General features: G+C 37.8%; 1 protein-coding gene across 2 annotated transcripts in view; it reads right to left on the bottom strand.

The window, feature by feature from the left end:
- The window catches only part of LOC309630044 (uncharacterized protein), a 47,404-nt gene that overhangs the window by 13,381 nt on the left and 10,871 nt on the right, over positions 1–23,152 (bottom strand). For both annotated transcript variants that reach the window (XM_082394806.1, XM_082394807.1), the window contains exons 2-3: positions 14,814–15,113; positions 220–304 (exon numbers count right to left, since the gene is read on the bottom strand). In XM_082394806.1, coding sequence (XP_082250932.1) covers positions 270–304; positions 14,814–15,113 — 335 coding nt within the window. In that variant the 3' untranslated portion in view covers positions 220–269. The remainder of the gene's footprint in view (positions 1–219; positions 305–14,813; positions 15,114–23,152) is intronic.

The raw sequence follows: 23,152 nt of genomic DNA, 5'->3' as shown, positions 1-23,152 counted from the left end.
CAGTGAATCAGGGAATGAATAGAAACATTCGAAGACACTAATATTAATATAACCTCATTTGAAATTACTAATTCATGAAGTTGGATATATAAACAAATTTTTTCCACTTATTTTTAAAATAATAATTGCTGTTACCAAATGGATGATTTAATATGGAAAGGTAAGTCTTAAATTTGAAGTATACACAATGACAGCAAAAATCACACATCTGCCAATTACCTGTGTTCACTAAGGTGTGTGGTTCATTAGGGTGTCCATGCCAGGCTGTCTCAGCTGGGGAGTGGTTTCAAGCACATGCTCAGACCTAGAGATATAAAGACATAAGATAAGATAAGATACATAAGATGAATACAACCCAAACACTCCCCCTAATGGCGGTATATTGTAAGAGCATGCTATCAATAAAAAATTGGGAGATTAATACTCTCTTGACAGATCAAAATAGTTTTTCTTTCTTTTTTTTTTGAATTTTATTTAATTTATTTTTTTACACAGCAGGTCCTTATTAGTCATCAATTTTATACACATCAGTGTATACATGTCAATCCCAATCTCCCAAATCATCACACCACCACACCCACCGCCCCACCACTTTCCCACCTTGGTGACCACACGTTTGTTCTCTACATGTGTGTCTCAATTTCTGCCCTGCAAACCAGATCATCTGTACCATTTTTCTAGGTTCCACATATATACGCTAACATACGATATTTGTTTTACTCTTTCTGACTTACTTCACTCTGTATGACAGTCTCTAGATCCATCCATGTCTCTACAAATGACCCAATTTCGTTCCTTTTTATAGCTGAGTAATATTCCATTGTATATATGTACCACATCTTCTTTATCCATTCATCTGTCGATGGGCATGTAGGTTGCTTCCATGACCTGGCTATTGTAAATAGTGCTGCAATGAACATTGGGGTGCATGTGTCTTTTTGAATTATGGTTTTCTCTGGGTATATGCCCAGTAGTGGGATTGCTGGGTCATATGGTAATTCAATTTTTAGTTTTTTAAGGAACCTCCATACTGTTCTCCATAGTGGCTGTATCAATTTATATTCCCACCAACAATGCAAGAGGGTTCCCTTTTCTCCACACCCTCTCCAGCATTTGTTGTTTGTAGATTTTCTGATGATGCCCATTCTAACAGGAGTGAGGTGATACCTCATTGTAGCTTTGATTTGCATTTCTCTAATAATTAGTGATGTTGAGCAGCTTTTCATGTGCTTTCTTGGCAATCTGTATAACTTCTTTGGAAGTTAGTCATTGCAGCACTATTTACAATAGCCAGGACATGGAAGCAACCTGAATGTCCATCGACAGATGAATGGATAAAGATGTGGTACATATATACAATGGAATATTACTCAGCCATAAAAAGGAACAAAATTGGGTCACTTGTTGAGACGTGGATGGATCTAGAGACTGTCATACAGAGTGAAGTAAGTCAGAAAGAGAAAAACAAATATCGTATATTAAAGCATATATGTGGAACCTAGAAAAATGGTACAGATGAACTGGCTTGCCGGTCAGAAATAGAGACACAGATGTAGAGAAGAAACATACAGACACCAAGAGGGGAAAGCAGCTGGGGGTGGTGATGGTGGTGTGATGAATTTGGAGATTGGGATTGACATGTATACACTGATGTGTATAAAATGGATGACTAATAAGAACCTGCTGTAGAAAAAAATAGATAAAATAAAATTCAAAACAAAACTTTTTAACATCAACACTTTTTACAGCAGGTATTTTGACCACACTGTACTTAAATTGTACTATAAATGTCACTTCTTTCTACATAGTCTTCTGAATATAATTTATATTTTACATTGCAACTTCAATTCAAAAAATGGCCATCATTATGATTATCAATGATAGTTCTTAGGTGTAACATAAAAATGAACCTATACCTCGTGGATGGACCTTAAGGAAATTTGCACTTACATTAAGTGGCATGAACTACTGTGTATTTTGAATTCTTAGGTCTTCTTGTGATTGGTTGTTTTTGTCCTCTTTCTGATTGTCAGATTGATGTCATTTCTCTGCTCATTGTATCCTCTCATTCCTTTTTTTTTTTTAAACATCTTTATTGAAGTATAATTGCTTTACAATGGTGTGTTAGTTTCTGCTTTATAACAAAGTGAATCAGTTATACATATACATATGTTCCCATATCTCTTCCCTCTTGCATCTCCCTCCCTCCCACCCTCCCCATCCCACCCCTCTAGGTGGTCACAAAGCACCGAGCTGATCTCCCTGTGCTATGCGGCTGCTTCCCACTAGCTATCTATTTTACATTTGGTAGTGTATATATGTCCATGACACTCTCTCACCCTGTCACATCTCACCCCTCCCCCTCCCCATATCCTCAAGTCCATTCTCTAGTAGGTCTGTGTCTTTATTCCCGTCTTGCCACTAGGTTCTTCATGGCCTTTTTTTTTTTTTCCCTTAGATTCCATATATATGTGTTAGCATACTGTATTTGTTTTTCTTTCTGACTTACTTCACTCTGTATGACAGACTCTAACTCCATCCACCTCATTACAAATATCTCCATTTCATTTCTTTTTATGGCTGAGTAATATTCCATTGTATATATGTGCCACATCTTCTTTATCCATTCATCTGTCGATGGACACTTAGGTTGCTTCCATGTTCTGGCTATTTTAAATAGAGCTGCAATGAACATTTTGGTACATGACTCTTTTTGAACTATGGCTTTCTCAGGGTATATGCCCAGTAGTGGGATTGCTGGGTCGTATGGTAGTTCTATTTGTAGTTTTTAAGAAACCTCCATACTGTTCTCCATAGTGGCTGTATCAATTTACATTCCCACCAACAGTGCAAGAGGGTTCCCTTTCCTCCACACCCTCTCCAGCATTTATTGTTTCTAGATTTTTTGATGATGGCCATTCTGACCAGTGTGAGATGATATGTCATTGTAGTTTTGATTTGCATTTCTCTAATGATTAGTGATGTTGAGCATTCTTTCATGTGTCTGTTGTCCATCTGTATATCTTCTTTGGAGAAATGTCTATTTAGGTCTTCTGCCCATTTTTGGATTGGGTTGTTCATTTTTTGTTATTGAGATGCATGAGCTGCTTGTAAATCTTGGAGATTAATCCTTTGTCAGTTGCTTCATTTGCAAATATTTTCTCCCATTCTGAGGGTTGTCTTTTGGTCTTGTTTATGGTTTCCTTTGCTGTGCAAAAGCTTTTAAGTTTCATTAGGTCCCATTTGTTTATTTGTGTTCTTATTTCCATTTCTCTAGGAGCTGGGTCAAAAAGAATCTTGCTGTGATGTATGTCATAGAGTGTTCTGCCTATGTTTTCCTCTAAGAGTTTGATAGTGTCTCGCCTTACACTTAGGTCTTTAATCCATTTTGAGTTTATTTTTGTGCATGGTGTCAGGGAGTGTTCTAATTTCATACTTTTACATGTATCTATCCAATTTTCCCAGCACCACTTATTGAAGAGGCTGTCTTTTCTCCACTGTATATGCTTGCCTCTTTTATCAAAGATAAGGTGACCATATGTGCGTGGGTTTATCTCTGGGCTTTCTATCCTGTTCCATTGATCTATATTTCTGTTTTTGTGCCAGTACCAAACTGTCTTGATTACTGTAGCTTTGTAATAGAGTCTGAAGTCAAGGAGCCTGATTCCCCCAGCTCCATTTTTCGTTCTCAAGATTGCTTTGGCTATTCAGGGTCTTTTGTGTTTCCATACAAATTGTGAAATTTTTTGTTCTAGTTCTGTGAAAAATGCCATTGGTAGTTTGATAGGGATTGCATTGAATCTGTAGATTGCTTTGGGTAGTAGAGTCATTTTCACAATGTTGATTCTTCCAATCCAAGAACATGGTATATCTCTCCATCTATTTGTATCATCTTTAATTTCTTTCATCAGTGTCTTATAATTTTCTGCATACAGGTCTTTTGTCTCCTTAGGTAGGTTTATTCCTAGATATTTTATTCTTTTTGTTGCAATGGTAAACGGGAGTGTTTTCTTAATTTCACTTTCAGATTTTTCATCATTAGTGTATAGAAATGCAAGAGATTTCTGTGCATTAATTTTGTATCCTGCTACTTTACCAAATTCATTGATTAGCTCTAGGAGTTTTCTGGTAGCATCTTTAGGATTCTCTATGTATAGTATCATGCCATCTGCAAACAGTGACAGCTTTACTTCTTCTTTTCCGATTTAGATTCCTTTTATTTCTTTTTCTTCTCTGATTGCTGTGGCTAACACTTCCAAAACTATGTTGAATAATAGTGGTGAGAGTGGGCAACCTTGTCTTGTTCCTGATCTTAGTGGAAATGGTTTCAGTTTTTCACCATTGAGGACAATGTTGGCTGTGGGTTTGTCATATATGGCCTTTATTATGTTGAGGAAAGCTCCCTCTATGCCTACTTTCTGCAGGGCTTTTATCATAAATGGGTGTTGAATTTTGTCGAAAGCTTTTTCTGCATCTATTGAGATGATCATATGGTTTTTCTCCTTCAATTTGTTAATATGGTGTATCACGTTGATTGATTTGTGTATATTGAAGAATCCTTGCATTCCTGGGATAAACCCCACTTGATCATGGTGTATGATGCTTTTAATGTGCTGTTGGATTCTGTTTGCTAGTATTTTGTTGAGGATTTTTGCATCTATGTTCATCAGTGATATTGGCCTGTAGTTTTCTTTCTTTGTGACATCTTTGTCTGGTTTTGGTATCAGGGTGATGGCGGCCTCCCTCTGCAATATTTTGGAAGAGTTTGAGAAGGATAGGTGTTAGCTCTTCTCTAAATGTTTGATAGAATTCACCTGTGAAGCCATCTGGTCCTGGGCTTTTGTTTGTTGGAAGGTTTTTAATCACAGTTTCAATTTCAGTGCTTGTGATTGGTCTGTTCATATTTTCTATTTCTTCCTGGTTCAGTCTGGGCAGGTTGTGCATTTCTAAGAATCTGTCCATTTCTTCCAGGTTGTCCATTTTATTGGCATAGAGTTGCTTGTAGTAATCTCTCATGATCGTTTGTATTTCTGCAGTGGTCAGTGGTTACTTCTCCTTTTTCATTTCTAATTCTATTGATTTGAGTCTTCTCCCTTTTTCTCTTGATGAGTCTGGCTAATGGTTTATCAATTTTGTTTATCTTCTCAAAGAACCAGCTTTTAGTTTCATTAATTTTTGCTATTGTTTCCTTCGTTTCTTTTTCATTTATTTCTGACCTGATCTTTATGATTTCTTTCCTTCTGCTAGCTTTGAGGATGTTTTGTTCTTCTTTCTCTAATTGCTTTAGGTGCAAGGTTAGGTTGTTTATTCGAGATGTTTCCTGTTTCTTGAGGTAGGCTTGTATTGCTATAAACTTCCCTCTTAGCACTGCTTTTGCTGCGTCCCATAGGTTTTGGGTCGTCGTGTCTCCGTTGTCATTTTTTTCTAGGTATTTTTTGATTTCCCCTTTGATTTCTTCAGTGATCACTTTGTTATTAAGTAGTGTATTGTGTAGCCTCCATGTGTTTGTATTTTTTACAGATCTTTTCCTGTAATTGATATCTAGTCTCATAGCGTTGTGGTCAGAAAAGATACTTGATACGATTTCAATTTTCTTAAATTTACCAAGGCTTGATTTGTGACCCAAGATATGATCTATCCTGGAGAATGTTCCATGAGCACTTGAGAAAAATGTGTATTCTGTTGTTTTGGGGTGGAATGTCCTATAAATATCAATTAAGTCCATCTTGTTTAATGTATCATTTAAAGCTTGTGTTTCCTTATTTATTTTCATTTTGGATGATCTGTCCATTGGTGAAAGTGGGGTGTTAAAGTCCCCTACTATGATTGTGTTGCTGTCGATTTCCCCTTTTATGGCTGTTAGTACTTGCCTTATGTATTGAGGTGCTCCTATGTTGGGTGCATAAATATTTACAATTGTTATACCTTCCTCTTGGATCGATCCCTTGATCATTATATAGTGTCCTTCTTTGTCTCTTGTAATAGTCTTTATTTTAAAGTCTATTTTGTCTGATATGAGAATTGCTACTCCAGCTTTCTTTTGATTTCCATTTGCATGGAATATCTTTTTCCATCCCCTCACTTTCAGTCTGTATGTGTCTCTAGGTCTGAAGTGGGTCTCTTGTAGACAGCATATATATGGGTCTTGTTTTTGTGTCCATTCAGCCAGTCTGTGTCTTTTGGTGGGAGCATTTAATCCATTTACATTCAAGGTAATTATTGATATGTATGTTCCTATTCCCATTTTCTTAAATGTTTTGGGTTTGTTATTGTAGGTGTTTTCCTTCTCTTGTGTTTCTTGCCTAGAGAAGTTCCTTTAGCATTTGTTGTAAAGCTGGTTTGGTGGTGCTGAACTCTCTCAGCTTTTGCTTGTCTGTAAAGCTTTTAATTTCTCCATCAAATCTGAATGAGATCCTTGCTGGGTAGAGTAATCTTGGTTGTAGGTTTTTCTCCTTCATCACTTTAAGTATATCCTGCCACTCCCTTCTGGCTTGCAGAGTTTCTGCTGAAAGATCAGATGTTAACCTTATGGGGATTCCTTTGTGTGTTTTTTGTTGTTTTTCCCTTGCTGCTTTTAATATGTTTTCTTTATATTTAATTTTTGACAGTTTGATTAATATGTGTCCTGGCGTGTTTCTCCTTGGATTTATCCTGTATGGGACTCTCTGTGTTTCCAGGACTTGATTAACTATTTCCTTTCCCATATTAGGGAAGTTTTCAACTATAATCTCTTCAAATATTTTCTCAGTCCCTTTCTTTTTCTCTTCTTCTTCTGGGACCCCTATAATTCAAATGTTGGTGCATTTAATGTTGTCCCAGAGGCCTCTGAGACTGTCCTCAGTTCTTTTCATTCTTTTTTCTTTATTCTGCTCTGCAGTAGTTATTTCCACCATTTTATCTTCCAGGTCACTTATCCGTTCTTCTGCCTCAGTTATTCTGCTATTGATCCCATCTAGAGTATTTTTAATTTCATTTATTGTGTTTTTCATCGTTGCTTGGTTCCTCTTTAGTTCTTCTACGTCCTTGTTAAATGTTTCTTGCATTTTGTCTATTCTGTTTCCAAGATTTTGGATCATCCTTACTATCATTATTCTGAATTCTTTTTCAGGTAGACTACCTATTTCCTCTTCATTTGTTAGGTCTGGTGTGTTTTGACCCTGCTCCTTCATCTGCTGTGTGTTTTTCTGTCATCTCATTTTGCTTATCTTACTGTGTTTGGGGTCTCCTTTTCACAGGCTGCAGGTTCGTAGTTCCCGTTGTTTTTGGTATCTGTCCCCAGTGGCTAAGGTTGGTTCAGTGGGTTGTGTAGGCTTCCTGGTAGAGGGAACTAGTGCCTGAGTTCTGGTGGATGAGACTGGATCTTGTCCTTCTGGTGGGCACGTCCACATCTGGTGGTGTATTTTGGGGTGTCTGTGGCCTTATTATGATTTTAGGCAGCCTCTCTGCTAATGGATGGGGCTGTGTTCCTGTCTTGCTAGTTGTTTGGCATAGGGTGTCCAGCACTGTAGCTTGCTGGTCGTTGAGTGAAGCTGGGTCTTGATGTTGAGATGGAGATCTCTGAGAGATTTTTGCCATTTGGTATTACGTGGAGCTGGGAGGTCTCTTGTGGACCAGTGTCCTGAAGTTGGCTCTCCCACCTCAGAGGCACGGCCCTGATGCCTGGCTGGAGCACCAAGAGACTTTCATGCACATGGCTCAGATTAAAAGGGAGAAAAAATAGAAAGAAAGAAAGAAAGAGGATATAATATAGTGATGTAAAATAAAGCTATTATAAAGCAAAGCTATACAGACAAAATCTCACCCAGAAGCATATACATATACACTCACAAAAAAAGGAAAAGGGGAAAAATTAATATATCCTGCTCCCAAAGTCCACCTCCTGAATTTGGGATGATTCATTGTCTATTCAGGTATTCAAGAGATGCAGGCACATCAAGTTGTTTGTGGAGTTTTAATCCACTGCTTCTGAGGCTGCTGGGAGAGATTTCCCTTTCTCTTCTTTGTTCGCACAGCTCCTGGGGTTCAGCTTTGGATTTGGACCCGCCTCTGCGTGTAGGTCGCCTGAGGGCGTCTGTTCTTCGCTCAGACAGAAAGGGGTTAAAGGAGCAGCTGCTTCGGGGGCTCTGTCTCACTCAGGCCGGGGGGATGGAGGGGTACGGGTGCGGGGCGAGCCTGCGGCGGCAGAGGCCGGCGTGACGTTGCAGCAGCCTGAGGCGCGCCGTGCGTTCTCCCGGGAAAGTTGTCCCCGGATCACGGGACCTTGGCAGTGGCGGGCTGCACCGACTCCCAGGAGGGGCGGTGTGGAGAGTGACCTGTGCTCGCACACAGGCTTCTTGGTGGTGGCAGCAGCAGCCTTAGCGTCTCACCGTCTCTGGGGCCCGCGCTGATAGCCGCGGCTCACGCCCGTCTCTGGAGTTCATTTAGGTGGCGCTCTGAATCCCCTCTCCTTGTGCGCCACGAAACAAAGAGGCAAGAAAAAGTCTCTTGCCTCTTCGGCAGCTGCAGACTTTTTCCCGGTCTCCCTCCCAGCCAGCTGTGGTGCGCTAACCCCTTCAGGCTGTGTTCACGCCGCCAGCCCCAGTCCTCTCCCTGTGATCTGACCGAAGTCCGAGCCTCAGCTCCCAGCCCCGCCCGCCCCGGCGGGTGAGCAGACAAGCCTCTCGGGCTGGTGAGTGCTGGTCGGCACCGAGCCTGTGTGCGGGAATCTCTCCGTTTTTCCCTCTGTGCCCCTGTGGCTGCACTCTCCTCCGTGGCTCCGAAGCTTCCCCCCTCCGCCACCCACAGTCTCTGCCCGCGAAGGGGCTTCCTAGTGCGTGGAAACCTTTCCTCCTTCACGGCTCCCTCCCACTGGTGCAGGTCCCGTCCCTATTCTTTTGTCTCTGTTATTTCTTTTTTCTTTTGCCCTACCCAAGTACGTGGGGAGTTTCTTGCCTTTTGGGAGGTCTGACGTTTTCTGCCAGCGTTCAGTGGGTGTTCTGTAGGAGCAGTTCCACGTGTAGATGTATTTCTACTGTATCTGTGGGAAGGAAGGTGATCTCCACGTCTTACTCTTCCGCCATCTTCTATCTGGGTCAGTTCTCTCTCATTCCTTTTTAATTTGCTGCTTTAATTTTCCATTATCATTGAAGAAAAAGATAAATTCTTGTTAGCAATGACTTCTTCCCTGAGATACTATTAGAAAGTCCATATTTAGTTGAAAAACTTTGTGCCATTTATTTTTGACTGTTCAGGCATCACTTTGCCTCAGTTTCTATTTTTAACTATGTTCTTTTTCAATGAGATACTACATAGCTCATTCAAAATGTGTGGAGGAAGTTGAATGGGAAGAATTTGGCACAAAAATGTGAATACAGCTCTGAAGTCAATGGCAACAAAGAAAAGGCAGGAGGGAGCTCTATATAAGAATTCAGCAAAATCAGGGATTTATATCCCAAATACTTGTTATGAAGCTAAGCAAGGAAGAATCCTCTTCTGAATTGATGTTACTTCTTTACAGACATTTGTATCTCAGTGATAAGTGAAATTAACCATAATAATCTACCCAATAGATTGAGGGGGACACACATATACTATTCAATTGCCATAATTCAATCTCATGATTTGGGGAAACTTACCAGGGGAAAAAAGCTGACTAACTTCAGTTTTTTTTTGTTTGTTTTTGTTTTTTTTAAGTATACAATTCCCTATCCTCTCTCAGGTGGTTTGTTTCGTTTTGTTTCAAGGAAATTTCTATATCCTACTCCAGACCTCATACGTTGGACCTTCAGGGAATAAACTCTAGGAATCTGTATTTTTATTTATTTATTTATTTACTTATGGCTGTGTTGGGTCTTTGTTTCTGTGAGAGGGCTTTCTCTGGTTGTGGCAAGTGGGGGCCACTCTTCATCGCGGTGCACGGGCCTCTCATTATCGCGGCCTCTCTTGTTGCAGAGCACAGGCTCCAGACGTGCAAGCTCAGTAGTGTGGCTCATGGGCCTAGCTGCTCCGCAGCATGTGGGATCTTCCCAGACCAGGGCTCGAACCTGTGTCCCCTGCATTGGCAGGCAGACTCTCAACCACTGCGCCACCCGGGAAGCCCCTAACTTCAGTTTTAAGAGGTACATGTAACAGAAATACCTCTATTCTTTCCTGAAACTCCATTAAAGTAACAGTAATAAAAATAAAATGATTAAATGAAAAATAACAAGTAGACAGAAGAAAGACCTTCATTAGCAAGAAGTTTAAACAAACTTATGAAAGGCGTAAAAAGGTTAGAAGAATGGCCTATGAAGGTGCAGGATGAAAGAAGCTGCAGGTTCATTTATGTACAAAGCAGACTATTCCTGCAGAGAGAGCCCTGCAGAACCTGGAGAGGCTCAGGATTCAGACAACAAAGGAAGGAATATTCTGAATCACAGAATAAAAGAGTCGAAAGCATCCACTTCCATGGACCTAGAGACTGTCATACAGAGTGAAGTAGGTCAGAAAGAGAAAAACAAATATCTTATATTAATATATATATGTGGAATCTAGAAAAATGGTACAGATGAACTGGTTTGCAAGGCAGAAATAGAGACACAGATGTAGACAACAAACATATGGACACCAAGGGGGTGGGAAGCAGGGAGGGGGGCAGGTAGTGGTGGTGGGATGAATTGGGAGATTGGGATTGACATATATACATTAATACATATAAAATAGGTAACTAATAAGATCCTGCTGTATTAAAAAAATGAATAAATAAAATAAAATTCAATAAATAAATAAATAAGCATCCACTTCCATAACCCAAAGCACAACTTTGGACAGCCAAGTGCTTTTGCCAACCACTCAGGCAAAAAACATGAGGTGGTAGTTCAAGTAATTTATTAAACATATGAAATAACCAGGGTAGAGGGGGCCAGAGCACCAGAGTAAAGGCCTCTGCATTCCAGCTTTTAGACTCTCCTGACTAATTGCTATCTACTCTCTACAAAAAAGTTTGTCTCGGGGCTTCCCTGGTGGCGCAGTGGTTAAGAATCTGCCTGCCAATTCAGGGGACACGGGTTCGAGCCCTGTTCTGGGAAGATCCCACATGCCACAGAGCGGCTAGGCCTGTGAGCCACCACTACTGAGCCTGTGCGTCTGGAGCCTGTGCTCTGCAATGGAAGAGGCAGCGATAGTGAGAGGCCCGCGCACCGCGATGAAGAGTGGCCCCCGCTTGCCGGAACTGGAGAAAGCCCTCACACAGAAACGAAGACCCAACACACCCAAAAATAAATAAATAAATAAATTTATAAAAACAAAAAAAGGGGGAAAAAACTGAAGTATAGTCTATAATTTAAAAAAAAAAAAAGTTTGTCTCTTCACAAGATGCAATAAACCAAATAAGGATTCTTTAAACTCCGAGTGAAGGCTCACTAGACTTTGAAGAAGCCTGTAATCAAAGTGAAAAATACTGAGTAAAAGAAATATAAAATTAAAATGATGGCAGTGGAAGTGAGGCAGGGACTGGTGAAGATAATTAAAGATAATTATAGCACCTCTGAATTATTATTCCTAGATAGATTTGAGAAGGTATTATTTCCTTAAAATAAGAAGATAAGGGTATGAATTAAAGCAATTTTAATTTGTAAAATTAATTTTAAATTGTAAAAGCAATTCAAAATTATAAACCTGATTATCAAAAGAAGGAAACATTTAATGAAAGAGTTTGAAGACAAATTTTAGAAACTCAGTCTGAAAAAAAGAAAAAGAAATGTGAATATTAAAGAAAAAATAAAATAAAATCCAATCTAAAATTTTAGTGACCACTTAATCAAAGTTTATCAAAAGAGAATGTTAGATGAACAAAGGGAAGAGTCTCAAAGAAATGAGAAGATAGTCAGAGTTGAAGGATTTGAGTCTCTAGATTGAATGAACTCACCAAATGCCCATCACATTAAAGGATTAAAAAGAAGACAACTAAAAATAGCACTAGGAAGTTTCAAAACTCTAATAATAAAGAGAAGATACGGGCTTCCCGGGTGGCGCAGTGGTTGAGAATCTGCCTGCCAATGCAGGGGACACGGGTTCGAGCCCTGGTCTGGGAGGATCCCATGTGCCGCGGAGCGGCTGGGCCCATGAGCCACAATTACTGAGCCTGCGCGTCTGGAGCCTGTGCTCCGCAACAAGAGAGGCCGCGACAGTGAGAGGCCCGCGCACCGCGATGAAGAGTGGCCCCCGCTTGCCACAACTAGAGGAAGCCCTCGCGCAGAAACGAAGACCCAACACAGCCAAAAAATAAATAAATAAATAAATAATAATTTTTAAAAAAAAGACTTTAGCCCGTCTCAAAAAAAAATAAATAAATAAATAAATAAATAAAGAGAAGATACTATGTTACCAATGAGAAGTAATATTTCTATTACAATTATCTGATTGACATTTGGCTTCTTATCAATAATAATAGATGGTCAGGGTAATGGAGAAATACTCTAGAAGTTCTGAGGGCAGAAGGATGATTAAACTAAAGCTGTGTAACAAGCAAGCTATCAATCACATGTGAAAGCATTCTAAGACCACAGGATAGATCCTGTGGCCTGGTAGAATGACCACCAGAGTCACCAGGGAAATTGCTAGTTTCCCTATAGCACTGAGTTTTGAACTCTACTTGAACCAGGTTGTGTAGCCTGGAGAGGCTGAAAATGACAGAAGAGGGTAGTTTTTGGTGGTCTGAGTGTATTATGTTTTACAACCATCTCATTTGGTGCTAGCCTTCATTTTGTGCTTTATTTAGATTAGCCCAGAGGTTAATTCAGAGATCGATGAGATTTCCTAAATGAGGTTATGTTTAGCCCATCTGGACTGCTTACTAGACTACTCATTCCAATACTCCTGTAGTTGGCTATGTACAAAAACTGTTATATTTCCAAAAGATGTGATGTCTCCTTCACTCATTCAAAATTTATGATTCAACATCACTGAAGGCTAGTGATGCTTTTTGTTTCTTGGATGAATGTGACAAATTATGGAGATACTTTAATCTTCTCATCATTTTCCTGAGTTTATAAAAACCAAAAGTATAGATTATGTTAAAGATATCTTAATAAAATAGGATAAGCGGGCTGACTAACATGACTTACTTAATGTTCTCACCAACTCTGAACATATAGCAATTTTATGAAAGCTGTCAAAATATAAGACTGGGAATTAAGATACCCTAAGTTCTACTGCAAGCTGTCCCATCAAATAAGATTCTGGAAAAGTCATTAGATTGTGCTTTCGGCAAAAGATATGCAGAGGTACTATAGTCTTGCTTCTAAAATGATCTGTAAGTAATGACTTGCCTTCTCAATGTGTATTTTGGAGAAAGAAAATATTTCACTCTCATTATAAAGTCTAGGATTTGAACTATTACTATCTGAATAATAAGCACCTACAGTAGATATCTTCTGCAGGAAGAGATGGAAACTCCAGTTGGCAGATAAGCCAAGAGCTCTTCTCTATTTATATAAAAAGTATTTAAGGCTATGTAATGAGGGCAAGAAACTGTGCTTTCTTGAATTTCTGAAAACTGGGTCAAAGCACATTAATTACTGAACACGGTGACAAGAGCCCTGTCGACAAGGAGGCTATGGAAATGCAGTTACAACAGATGAAAAGATGGGACTTCCCTGGTGGTGCAGTGGTTAAGAATCTGCCTGCCAATGCAGGGGATACGGGTTCGAGCCCTGGTCCAGAAGATCTCACATGTTGTGGAGCAACTAAGCCCATGCACCACAACTACTGAGCCTGCACTCTAGAGCCTGCAAGTCACAACTACTGAGCCCATGTGCTACAACCACTGAAGTCCACATGCCTAGAGCCCGTGCTCTGCAACAAGAGAAGCCACTGCAACGAGAAGCCTGGGCACCGCAATAAAGAGTAGCCCCTGCTTGCTGCAACTAGAGAAAGCCCATGCGCAGCGACAAAGACCCAACGCAGCCAATAAATAAATAAATAAATAAAAAAGATGAAAAGATAATAGCCAGTATAAAATTGGATAGTAAGAGAAGGTTTCAAGGATATATGTTATAATCTCCAAGTCAACCTCTTAAAGAGGGTATAGGAATGTATAATTAACAAACTATAGAGGAGGGAAATGAAATAAAAACAAATAATCTAAAAGAATTGAGGAAGAGAGAGAAAGAGACATAAAACTGGTCAGATAATAAACAAATAATAAAGTGGTAGATTAAAACCGAAATACCTCAGTATATATACTGAATATATAGAGATTAAAAGTTCTAGTTTTAAAAGATTTTCAGGTGGAATATGAAAACAATTATTTAAATTATATAGAAAATTATATTATTTAAATATACAAATATATTTAAATTATTATTTACATTCTTTAGGAAAATTAGACTGCTTAATTATGGTTCTGAAACAGAAGATACAGTTGACAAAGCTTGAAAGGAAGGTGGGCAAAAAGAGAAGTGGGTAGCTAAGAAAGACTTTCTATGGTAAATGAAGCAAAACACAGGTTTAATCATGCTGTTGAAGGTTGCAGAGGTAAGTAGTAAAAGAACTGTACTGTGAAGAAAGGGACTATATTGGGAGGAACAAAAGTTGAAGGAGCCTAATCTTCATAGACTGTGGTAGAAATTCAGTGGAAAACATGTAAGGGAGATCAATTCAAAATTTTCCATGTAAGAACAGTTACCCCTGGAAGCAGGGCTGGAGTAGATCATAGCTTCATTATTTGATTCTTTTAACCGTGTGTGTGTATGACCCTGATTTAGATTTTTAAAAATTGATGACTATGCAAACACTTCTGGTAGTGATTTTAATGATAAATAGTCCCCCTTGTTTTGATTATTACTTTTACTTACATTCTTGTTTGACTGACAGAGGAATGATCTTCTCTTCATTCCTTAGAGGCTGATCCATGTGCACAATCAGGTGTCGGAGTCTTAGGGACCTCACAGTCTCCAAGGAGACGTTATACATTTCAGTGATAGTAACTGTGCCACTGGGGTTCAGAGCAAGGGATTCCTCTGGTGGATTAATTAAGACTTGTAATGGGAAAAGAGATATTTGAGGAGCAGGTTTTCCCACAGCCAAGTAAGTAAATCTAAGAAAATCTTCCGAGTCAAGATTGGACTGGAGTTCAGTTCTTAATTCAGATACAGCTGAGGCAAAATAAAAATAAAAATAAAAAGAGAGAGAGAGAGAGAAACAAAATTAAATTTAAAAATATGTCCCCCTAGATTCCTATGGTGTTAAAGATGGACTTTCCAAAACTTTCATATGAAACCAAAATGTTGAAAACATGTCCGTCTCAAACACCTCTCCTCACATATTACAAAACCTCCTAATTCCATCTCCTATATTCACTATCCTCCAATTTGAGAGGAACAATTTGTATCTCCACTTCCGTTCAAACTTAAAATTACATTAAATAAACTCATAATACTTTAAATTTATAGAAACATAATGAGGGAACTCTATGACACTATCACTACCCCTTCAACGTTTTGTTAATTTGAAGACTGGGAAATTCTTATTCTCTTAGCATCGTCTTTCTTCTTTCTTCTTCTCTACTGTCTCTTTTTCTTTTCCTCTCTTTTCCCAATGAAAACCCTGATGCCACTCATGAGATTTATCCAATGGATTGAAGCCAGTGCAGTGTAGTACAAAAAAGTTAGATGAGAGGGCAGAAGACCTTAATGCTATGCCTGGTCTTGCACTGTGTATAAAAAGGGAAATTATGTGACCATCATTGACTTCTGTTTTTTTTTTTCTTCTATATAATAAAAGACTTCAGCTGAATGACCTCTATTATAGTCTTTCCTTCTCTAAAATTCTTTCTCTGGATCTTAACCTTCAAAGACCACATCCCCATGATTTTGACTCCACATAAAAATTTATATACTTATAATGTTAAGGCAGATTTGTCCTCCGTGGCTTCCGTGTGGGAACACATTAAATAAACATTTGTAGCAGGCTTCGACTTCAAATGTCACCTCTCGGATAGTTATGAATGAGGAATTGGGTTCGATGGCCTCACAGTGTAGCCGATCTATGTATGGTGGAAGAGTCTTTTCTCCATATTTACTGCTATACGTGCCAATATTTTGTGGCAAAGAATCTTGGATCTTCTGCCAGGTAATTTAAACAACGTCTACTGGAGTTGTTAAATTGCAGAAAATCGTCACGTTTTCTCCCAATATAGCTGTCTCATTATTTTTGTGCTTTATCCTATGTCGATTATCTGAAAATAAAACCCAGTATGAATTAAGAGAAATGTACTTCATACTAACCTAGACTTACCCCTATCATAGCACTTATCTCTCTGTTTTATAATTATCTTTTTATTCTCTCTCTTCCCCCATTAGAAAATGAACTCTCCTATCTTCTTCACCACTGATAGTTCCTAGAAATGTTTTTGTTGTATAATACCTAATTAATAAATATTTATCAAGTCCAAAAGTTGCAACATAAATTAACCAACATAAAATGAGTAATTTTATTATGAGTAATCATAATTTTGATGACTTTCTGGAGGCTGAGTGTGACCTAAATCGAGGGTGATAAACTCCTCAGGACCCCAGGCTTAGGGAGGACCCCACGTTCCATAGGTTTCACCAGCAGGAACTCCACCAGGTTCTCATGGTGAAGAGCCAAAAAAATCACCTCATATCTTTGGCAAGGGGAGGGGAAAGTTGCCATTTTGAAATAAGCCCAGTGCATTTTCCATAAAAAGACCTACTGTCCAGGGTAAAAGACCTTACCAGGGCCTTAGCTCACGTGGGTGGAAGGACAATGACCTAATTTCAGTTTCCTTTAGCTTTCCTGACTGATCTAAGTGGGAGGAAGGAGGAGAAAAATAGGTAAAAAAACTTGTGAAGGTCACAGCCAAGGGACACAGGCCTACTAAAAGAGTAAGGATTAGCCATAAGATATTTTAAAACTTCCCCTCCCTCTCTCTTTACCTCCATATCAACAAGGCTAAAATATGAGAGTGGATTAGAGCTGAAATGGCTACCAGGCTTAGACTCCAATAAATAAGGAGTTCTTAGGGAAATTAAAAAAAAACTGGGGAAAAAAACAAGGAAACTACAAGACTTTGAAGCCCTTGAAACCTAGACCTACAGTAAACAGTAAATACAATCCAACTTCTAGCCAGATTACTGTAAAACCCACACTAAATCTCCATTTACCTTAGTTCCTATTATTTGATGTATCACATCTGGATTTCCAAAAAAAATTACAAGGCATACTAAAAAAAAAAGCAGTGTGAAGAGACAAAGCAAGCATCTAAACCAGATTCAAACATAGGACTATAAAGTAAAAATTGTTGCCTGCCATCCCAGTTCTACAAGGATCAAGCCATTAGCCACTGCAGTCACCCACTGACAGTGAACCTGAGGGGAATTCAGGATGGAGAAAACAGGAAGCATTCTTTGCTTTGGATATACCAGCCCCTAGATAGTTAAGATCAATATCTAAGGAAAAATTTCAATGACCCCAGATTCTTGCATCTTCCCATTCATAGAAAAGTACTGAAATCATTAACCTGAGATGTCTGTCCTTGTGATTAGCAGTGGTATTTTTATGCCTGACTGCATGTTTTCCCCAGCAAAAAAGCTTATATATATATATATATATATATATATATATATATATATATATATATATATATATATATTCCTATCTCTTCCCTTACCTCTTTAGAGAAGTTTCTCAGAGCAATCTGAGAGGCTGTCTCCTGGGCTATAGTCCCTCAATAATGTCTTCCAAGAAAATTTAACTCACAGCTTTTATGTTGTGTGTTTCTCTTTCAGTTGACAGTTTAGAATTTGAAATTACCAGACAGGAAGTTGAAAATAACTATGATTAATATATTAAGAACTCTGGTGGAAAAGTTGAAACATGCAAGAACATGTGGATAATGTAAGCAGAGATATGGAAACTCTAAAAAGAATAAAAAGAAAATGCTAAAGACACTAAAAGAACAGAAAACTATAGACCAATATCTCTTATGAACATAGATGGAAAAATCCTAAAGAAAATAGCAAACTGAATCCAAAAGTGTGTGAGAGGAATTATGCCCCACAAACAAGTGGGATTTATCCCAGGTATGCAAAGCTGGTTCAACATTTGAAAATCAATTAATGTAATCCATCACATCAACAGACTATAAAAGAAAAGTCACATGGAATCATATCAATAGATACAGAAAAAACATTTAATAAAATCCAACACCAATTCATGATAAAAACTCTCAGTAAACTAGGAATAGAGGGAAACTTTCTCCACCTGATAAAGAATATCTACAAAAAGCTTACAGCTAGTATCATATTTTAATAGTGACAAACTTGAAGCTTTCTCTCTAAGATCAGGTACAATACAAAAATGTCCCCTCTTGCCACTCTTTTTCAACATCATATTGAAAATTCTCCCTATTGCAATAAAGCAAGAAAAAGAAATAAAAGATATACGGATTTGAAAGAAAGACATAAAACTATCTTTTTTCTCAGGTGGTATGATTGTGTATGTAGAAAATTAGAAAGAATCAACTAAAGAAACTCTTGGAACTAATAAGAGATTATAAGAAGGTTGTAGAATTGCAAGGTTAATATACAAAAGTCAATCACTTTCCTGTATATCAGCAAAGAACAAGTGGAATTTGAAATTAAAAACACAATACCATTTACATTAGCAGCCCCAGAATGAAATACTTAGATATAAATCTAACAAAATATGTACAAGATCTATATGAGGGAAACTACAAAACTTTGATGAATGAAATCAAAGAACAAAATAAATGAGAGATATTCCATATTCAGGGACAGGAAGACACAGTATTGTTAAGATATGAGTTCTTCCCAACTTGATCTGTCAATTAAATGCAATTCCAATCAAAATTCCAGCAAGTTATTTTATGGATATTGACAAACTGATTCTAAAGTTTATATGGAGAGGTAAAAGACCCAGAATAAAGCACTACTGAAAGAGAAGAAAAAAGTTGGGGAAGTGACACTACCCGACTTCAAGACATACTATAAAATTGCAGTAATCAGTACAGTGTGGTATTGGCCAAAGAATAGAAAATAGGTCAATGGAACAGAATAGAAAGTCCAGATATGGACCCACACAAATATAGTCAGCTGATTTTTGACCAAGTCACAAAGGCAATTCAATGGAGAAAGAACAGTCTTTTAAACAAATGATGTTGTTGGGACAATTGGATGTCTGATTACTTTCCTAGGGATGTCATAACAAACTATTACACACTTGGTGGCTTAAACCAATAGAAATTTATTTTTTCACAGATCTAGAAGTTAGAAGTCCTAAATCAAGGTGTCAGTAGTGTTGCCTGCTTCTCTCCAAGCTTCTGGTGGTTTCCAATAAACCTTGGCATTCCTTGATTTATAGATGCTTCGCTGTAGTATCTGCCTCTATCTTCATATGCTGTTCTACTCTGTCTCTGTGTGTCCTATCCTCTTCTTATAAGGACACCAGTCATTGAATTTAGGGCCCACCCTAACCCAGGATGATTTCATCCTGAGATCCTTACCTTAATTTCATCTGCAAAGACCCTATTTCTAAATAAGATCACATTCTGAGGTTCCAGGTAGACATAAATTTGGGAGCAAGGGGGACGTTATTCAACATTTCACAACATCCATATGCTTAAAAAAATATTAATATAGGCATCTAACTACCTTTCACAAAAATTAACTCAAAATGGATTTATAGATCAATTAAAACATGGAAAACTATAAAACTTCTAGAAAAAAGCATAGGAGGAAATCTAGGTAACCTTGGGCGTGGTGATGAGTTATTAGATACAATACCAAAAGTATGATACATGAATGTAAAAAAAAATTTGATGAGTTGGACGTCATTAAAATTAAGAACTTTTGTTCTATGAAAGACAATGTTAAGAGAATATAAAGATAAGACAGATTGGAAGAAAGTATTTGTAAAATATGTACATCATATAGGACTTTTTCTTAGTCCTTTCAGTCTGCTACCACAGACTGAGTGGTTTATAAACAACAGAAATTTATTTCTCACAGTTCCGGAGGTTGGAAGTCCAAGATTAGGGTGCCAGCATGATTGGGTGAGAGCCCTCTTATGGTTTGTTGACTTCTCATTGTATCCTCACATGGTGACAGGGACTAAATTCTCTGTGGATCTTTCATATGAGCACTAATCCCATTCATCAGGGCTCTACCCTCATGACATAAACACCTCCCAAAGGCCCCACCTACTAATACCATAACCTTTGGGGGTTAGGATTTCAACATATGAATTTTCAGAGGGAGACATGAATATTTAGACTATAGCAGATTTGTATCCAAAATATACAAGAAACAATAAGAAAACAAACTTAATTAAAAATTAGGCAAAAGTCTAAACAGAAACCTCACCAAAGAAGATATATAAGTGGCAAATAAGCACATGAAAAAATGCACAAAATCTCTTGTAATATGGAAATTGAAAATTAAAACAATAATGAGATTCTACTACAGACTTATTGGAGTGGTTAAAAAAAATTAAAATACTAAGTGCTGGTGAGAATGTGGCCAAAAACAGGAACTCTCATTCACTGCTGATGGGAGTGCAAAATGGTATAGCTTCTCTGCATGGCATTTTGACAGTTTCTTACAAAACTAAACATATGCTTACCATATGATCAAGCAACTGTGTTCCTAGGTATTTACCCAACTTATTATAAAACTTACATCCACACAAAAATCTGCATGAAAATGTTTATAGCCTCCTTATCCATAATCACAAAAAACTGAAAGCAACAAAGATGATTTCAATAGGTAAATGAGTACACAAATGACATTTGTACAACAGAATGTTTTTCAGCCATAAAAAGAAATGAGCTCCCAGGTCACAAAAAGATGTGGAGAAACCTTAAATGCATATTGCTAAGTGAAAGTAACCAGTCTAAAAAGGCTACATACTGTATGATTCCAATTATATGCCATTCTGGAAAAGGTAAAACTGCAGACACAGTAAAAAATATCAGTGGTGGCCAGGGGTTCAGAGGTAGGGGGTAGGGTTGAATGGGTGAGGCACAGGAGAGTTTTAGGGTAATGAAACTATTCTGTGTGATACCATAGTGGTCAATAAGTGACATTATGCAGTTGTCAAGATGTATTGAGCTTTACAGCAAATGAACCTTAATGTATACAATTAAAAAAATAATTTAGAAAATTGAGGATCCCAAGGAGTGAAGATTGTAACCTGAAAATCTAACTTTATTGCAAATGTATCTTATGTAAACATAAGTTGATAGTAGATATACTTAACATGATATAATTAAAATGACATTTTACTTCTGTGGCCTTCCTCTCCAAAATTCACAACCCCAGTCTAATCATGAGAAAAACATCAGACAAATTTTGATAGAGGGTAATTCTACAAAATACTTGACCAGTACCCTGCAAGACAGTCAACATCATCAGAAATGAGGAAATTCTGAGAAACTGTCACAGTCAAGAGAAGCCTAAGGAAACACAACAAAGAAAAGTAATGTGGTATCCTGGATGGGATCCTTAAGCAGAAAGACTTTAGATAAAAACTAGGGAAATCTGAATGAACTGTGGACTTTATTTATGAACAATGTATCAATTTGATTTACTAATTATTACAAATGTATCCTAAGAATGCAAGATGTTAATAACAGGGAAAACTGGGTAAGGGACATACTCTGTACTAGGTCCTCAACTTTTCTGTAAGCCTAAAACTGTTCTAAAAAATAAAATATTTTAAAGAAATCAGAGTTATATATATATATATATACACACACACACACACATATGTATATACATATATATCTCCAATAATTAAATGGAAAAGAAAAACTTGAAAGTATGATTTGCAATACCCTCCCCAAATAAAAAGAAAAAAATTCATAGGAATAAATCAGTTGAAAGATATATAAGACTTCACCACTAAAATCTACAAAACATTTGAAAAATTAAAGTGGAAAGATAGATTAGATTATAAATAGGAAAAAGCATAAAGATGTCAATTCTTTCCAAACTACTTCTTAGATTTAATACAAATTTGGTAAAACTTAAAGCAGTTTTTTAAAAATTTTAATTCCTGAAATTGACAAGCTGTTTCTAAAAAAGCCGAAGCCATAAACTGAAGACTTGCTATCCAGACATAAAACTAAAGTAATATAATGTGCTATTGATTCAAGGAAAAGCAAATGGATGAAAATGATGAAATAGAGAATCAGAAACTGACTCACACATATCAAGTTATCTGATATTTATGACAAATGGAACAGACAGTACATAGGATTGGGAAAAAGATGATCTTTCCAATAAACGATGAAATGTAAACTGGATAACTACTCGGAAAAATTATATATGGACCCCCATCTAAGACCACAGACAAAAATCTATTTCAAATGCATTAAATATATGTGAAAGATAAAACACAGCTTTAAAAATAAAGTATTGTAGAACGTCTATTTGGCTGGAGTAGCCAACAATTTTTTAGATAGGACACACATCAACTGTTATTTGATGCCTTATTCCTCTCTTAGGAATATTAAATGATAAAGAATCCGAAGTGAAAACTGACCTTTTTTTTTTTTTTTTTTTTAATTTTTTATTTATTTATGGCTGTGTTGGGTTTTCATTTCTGTGCGAGGGCTTTCTCCAGTTGTGGCAAGCGGGGTGCCACCCTTCATCGCGGTGCGCTGGCCTCTCACTATCACGGCCTCTCGTTGCGGAGCACAGGCTCCAGACGCGCAGGCTCAGTAATTGTGGCTCACGGGCTAGTTGCTCCGCAGCATGTGGGATCTTCCCAGACCAGGGCTCGAACCCGTGTTCCCTGCATTAGCAGGCAGATTCTCAACCACTGCGCCACCAGGGAAGCCCCAAAAACTGACCTTTTTTAAAGTTTAATAACTTTAGTCCAGCAAAAGATACATTTTCAGAAGTAAAAAGGCAACCCACACAGTGAGGGAAGATTTTGCTATATATAAAACAAAGGGCTTGTATTCTAATGTGTTTATAATTCTACAAATCAATAAGACAAAGTCAAGCAACTCAATAGAAAATTGAGGGACTTCCATGGCAGTCCAGTGGTTAAGACTCCATGCTCTTACTGCAGGAAGCATGTATTCAATCCCTGGTCAGGGAACTAAGGTCCTGCATGCTGCACAGTGCAGACAAAAAAAAAAAAA

Source organism: Balaenoptera borealis, assembly GCF_965194805.1.
Source record: "Balaenoptera borealis genome assembly, chromosome: 5".
NCBI classification, from domain to species: domain Eukaryota; kingdom Metazoa; phylum Chordata; class Mammalia; order Artiodactyla; family Balaenopteridae; genus Balaenoptera; species Balaenoptera borealis.
Note: the sequence above shows the minus strand (reverse complement) of the source record. Positions and strands in the feature narration are given on the sequence as shown.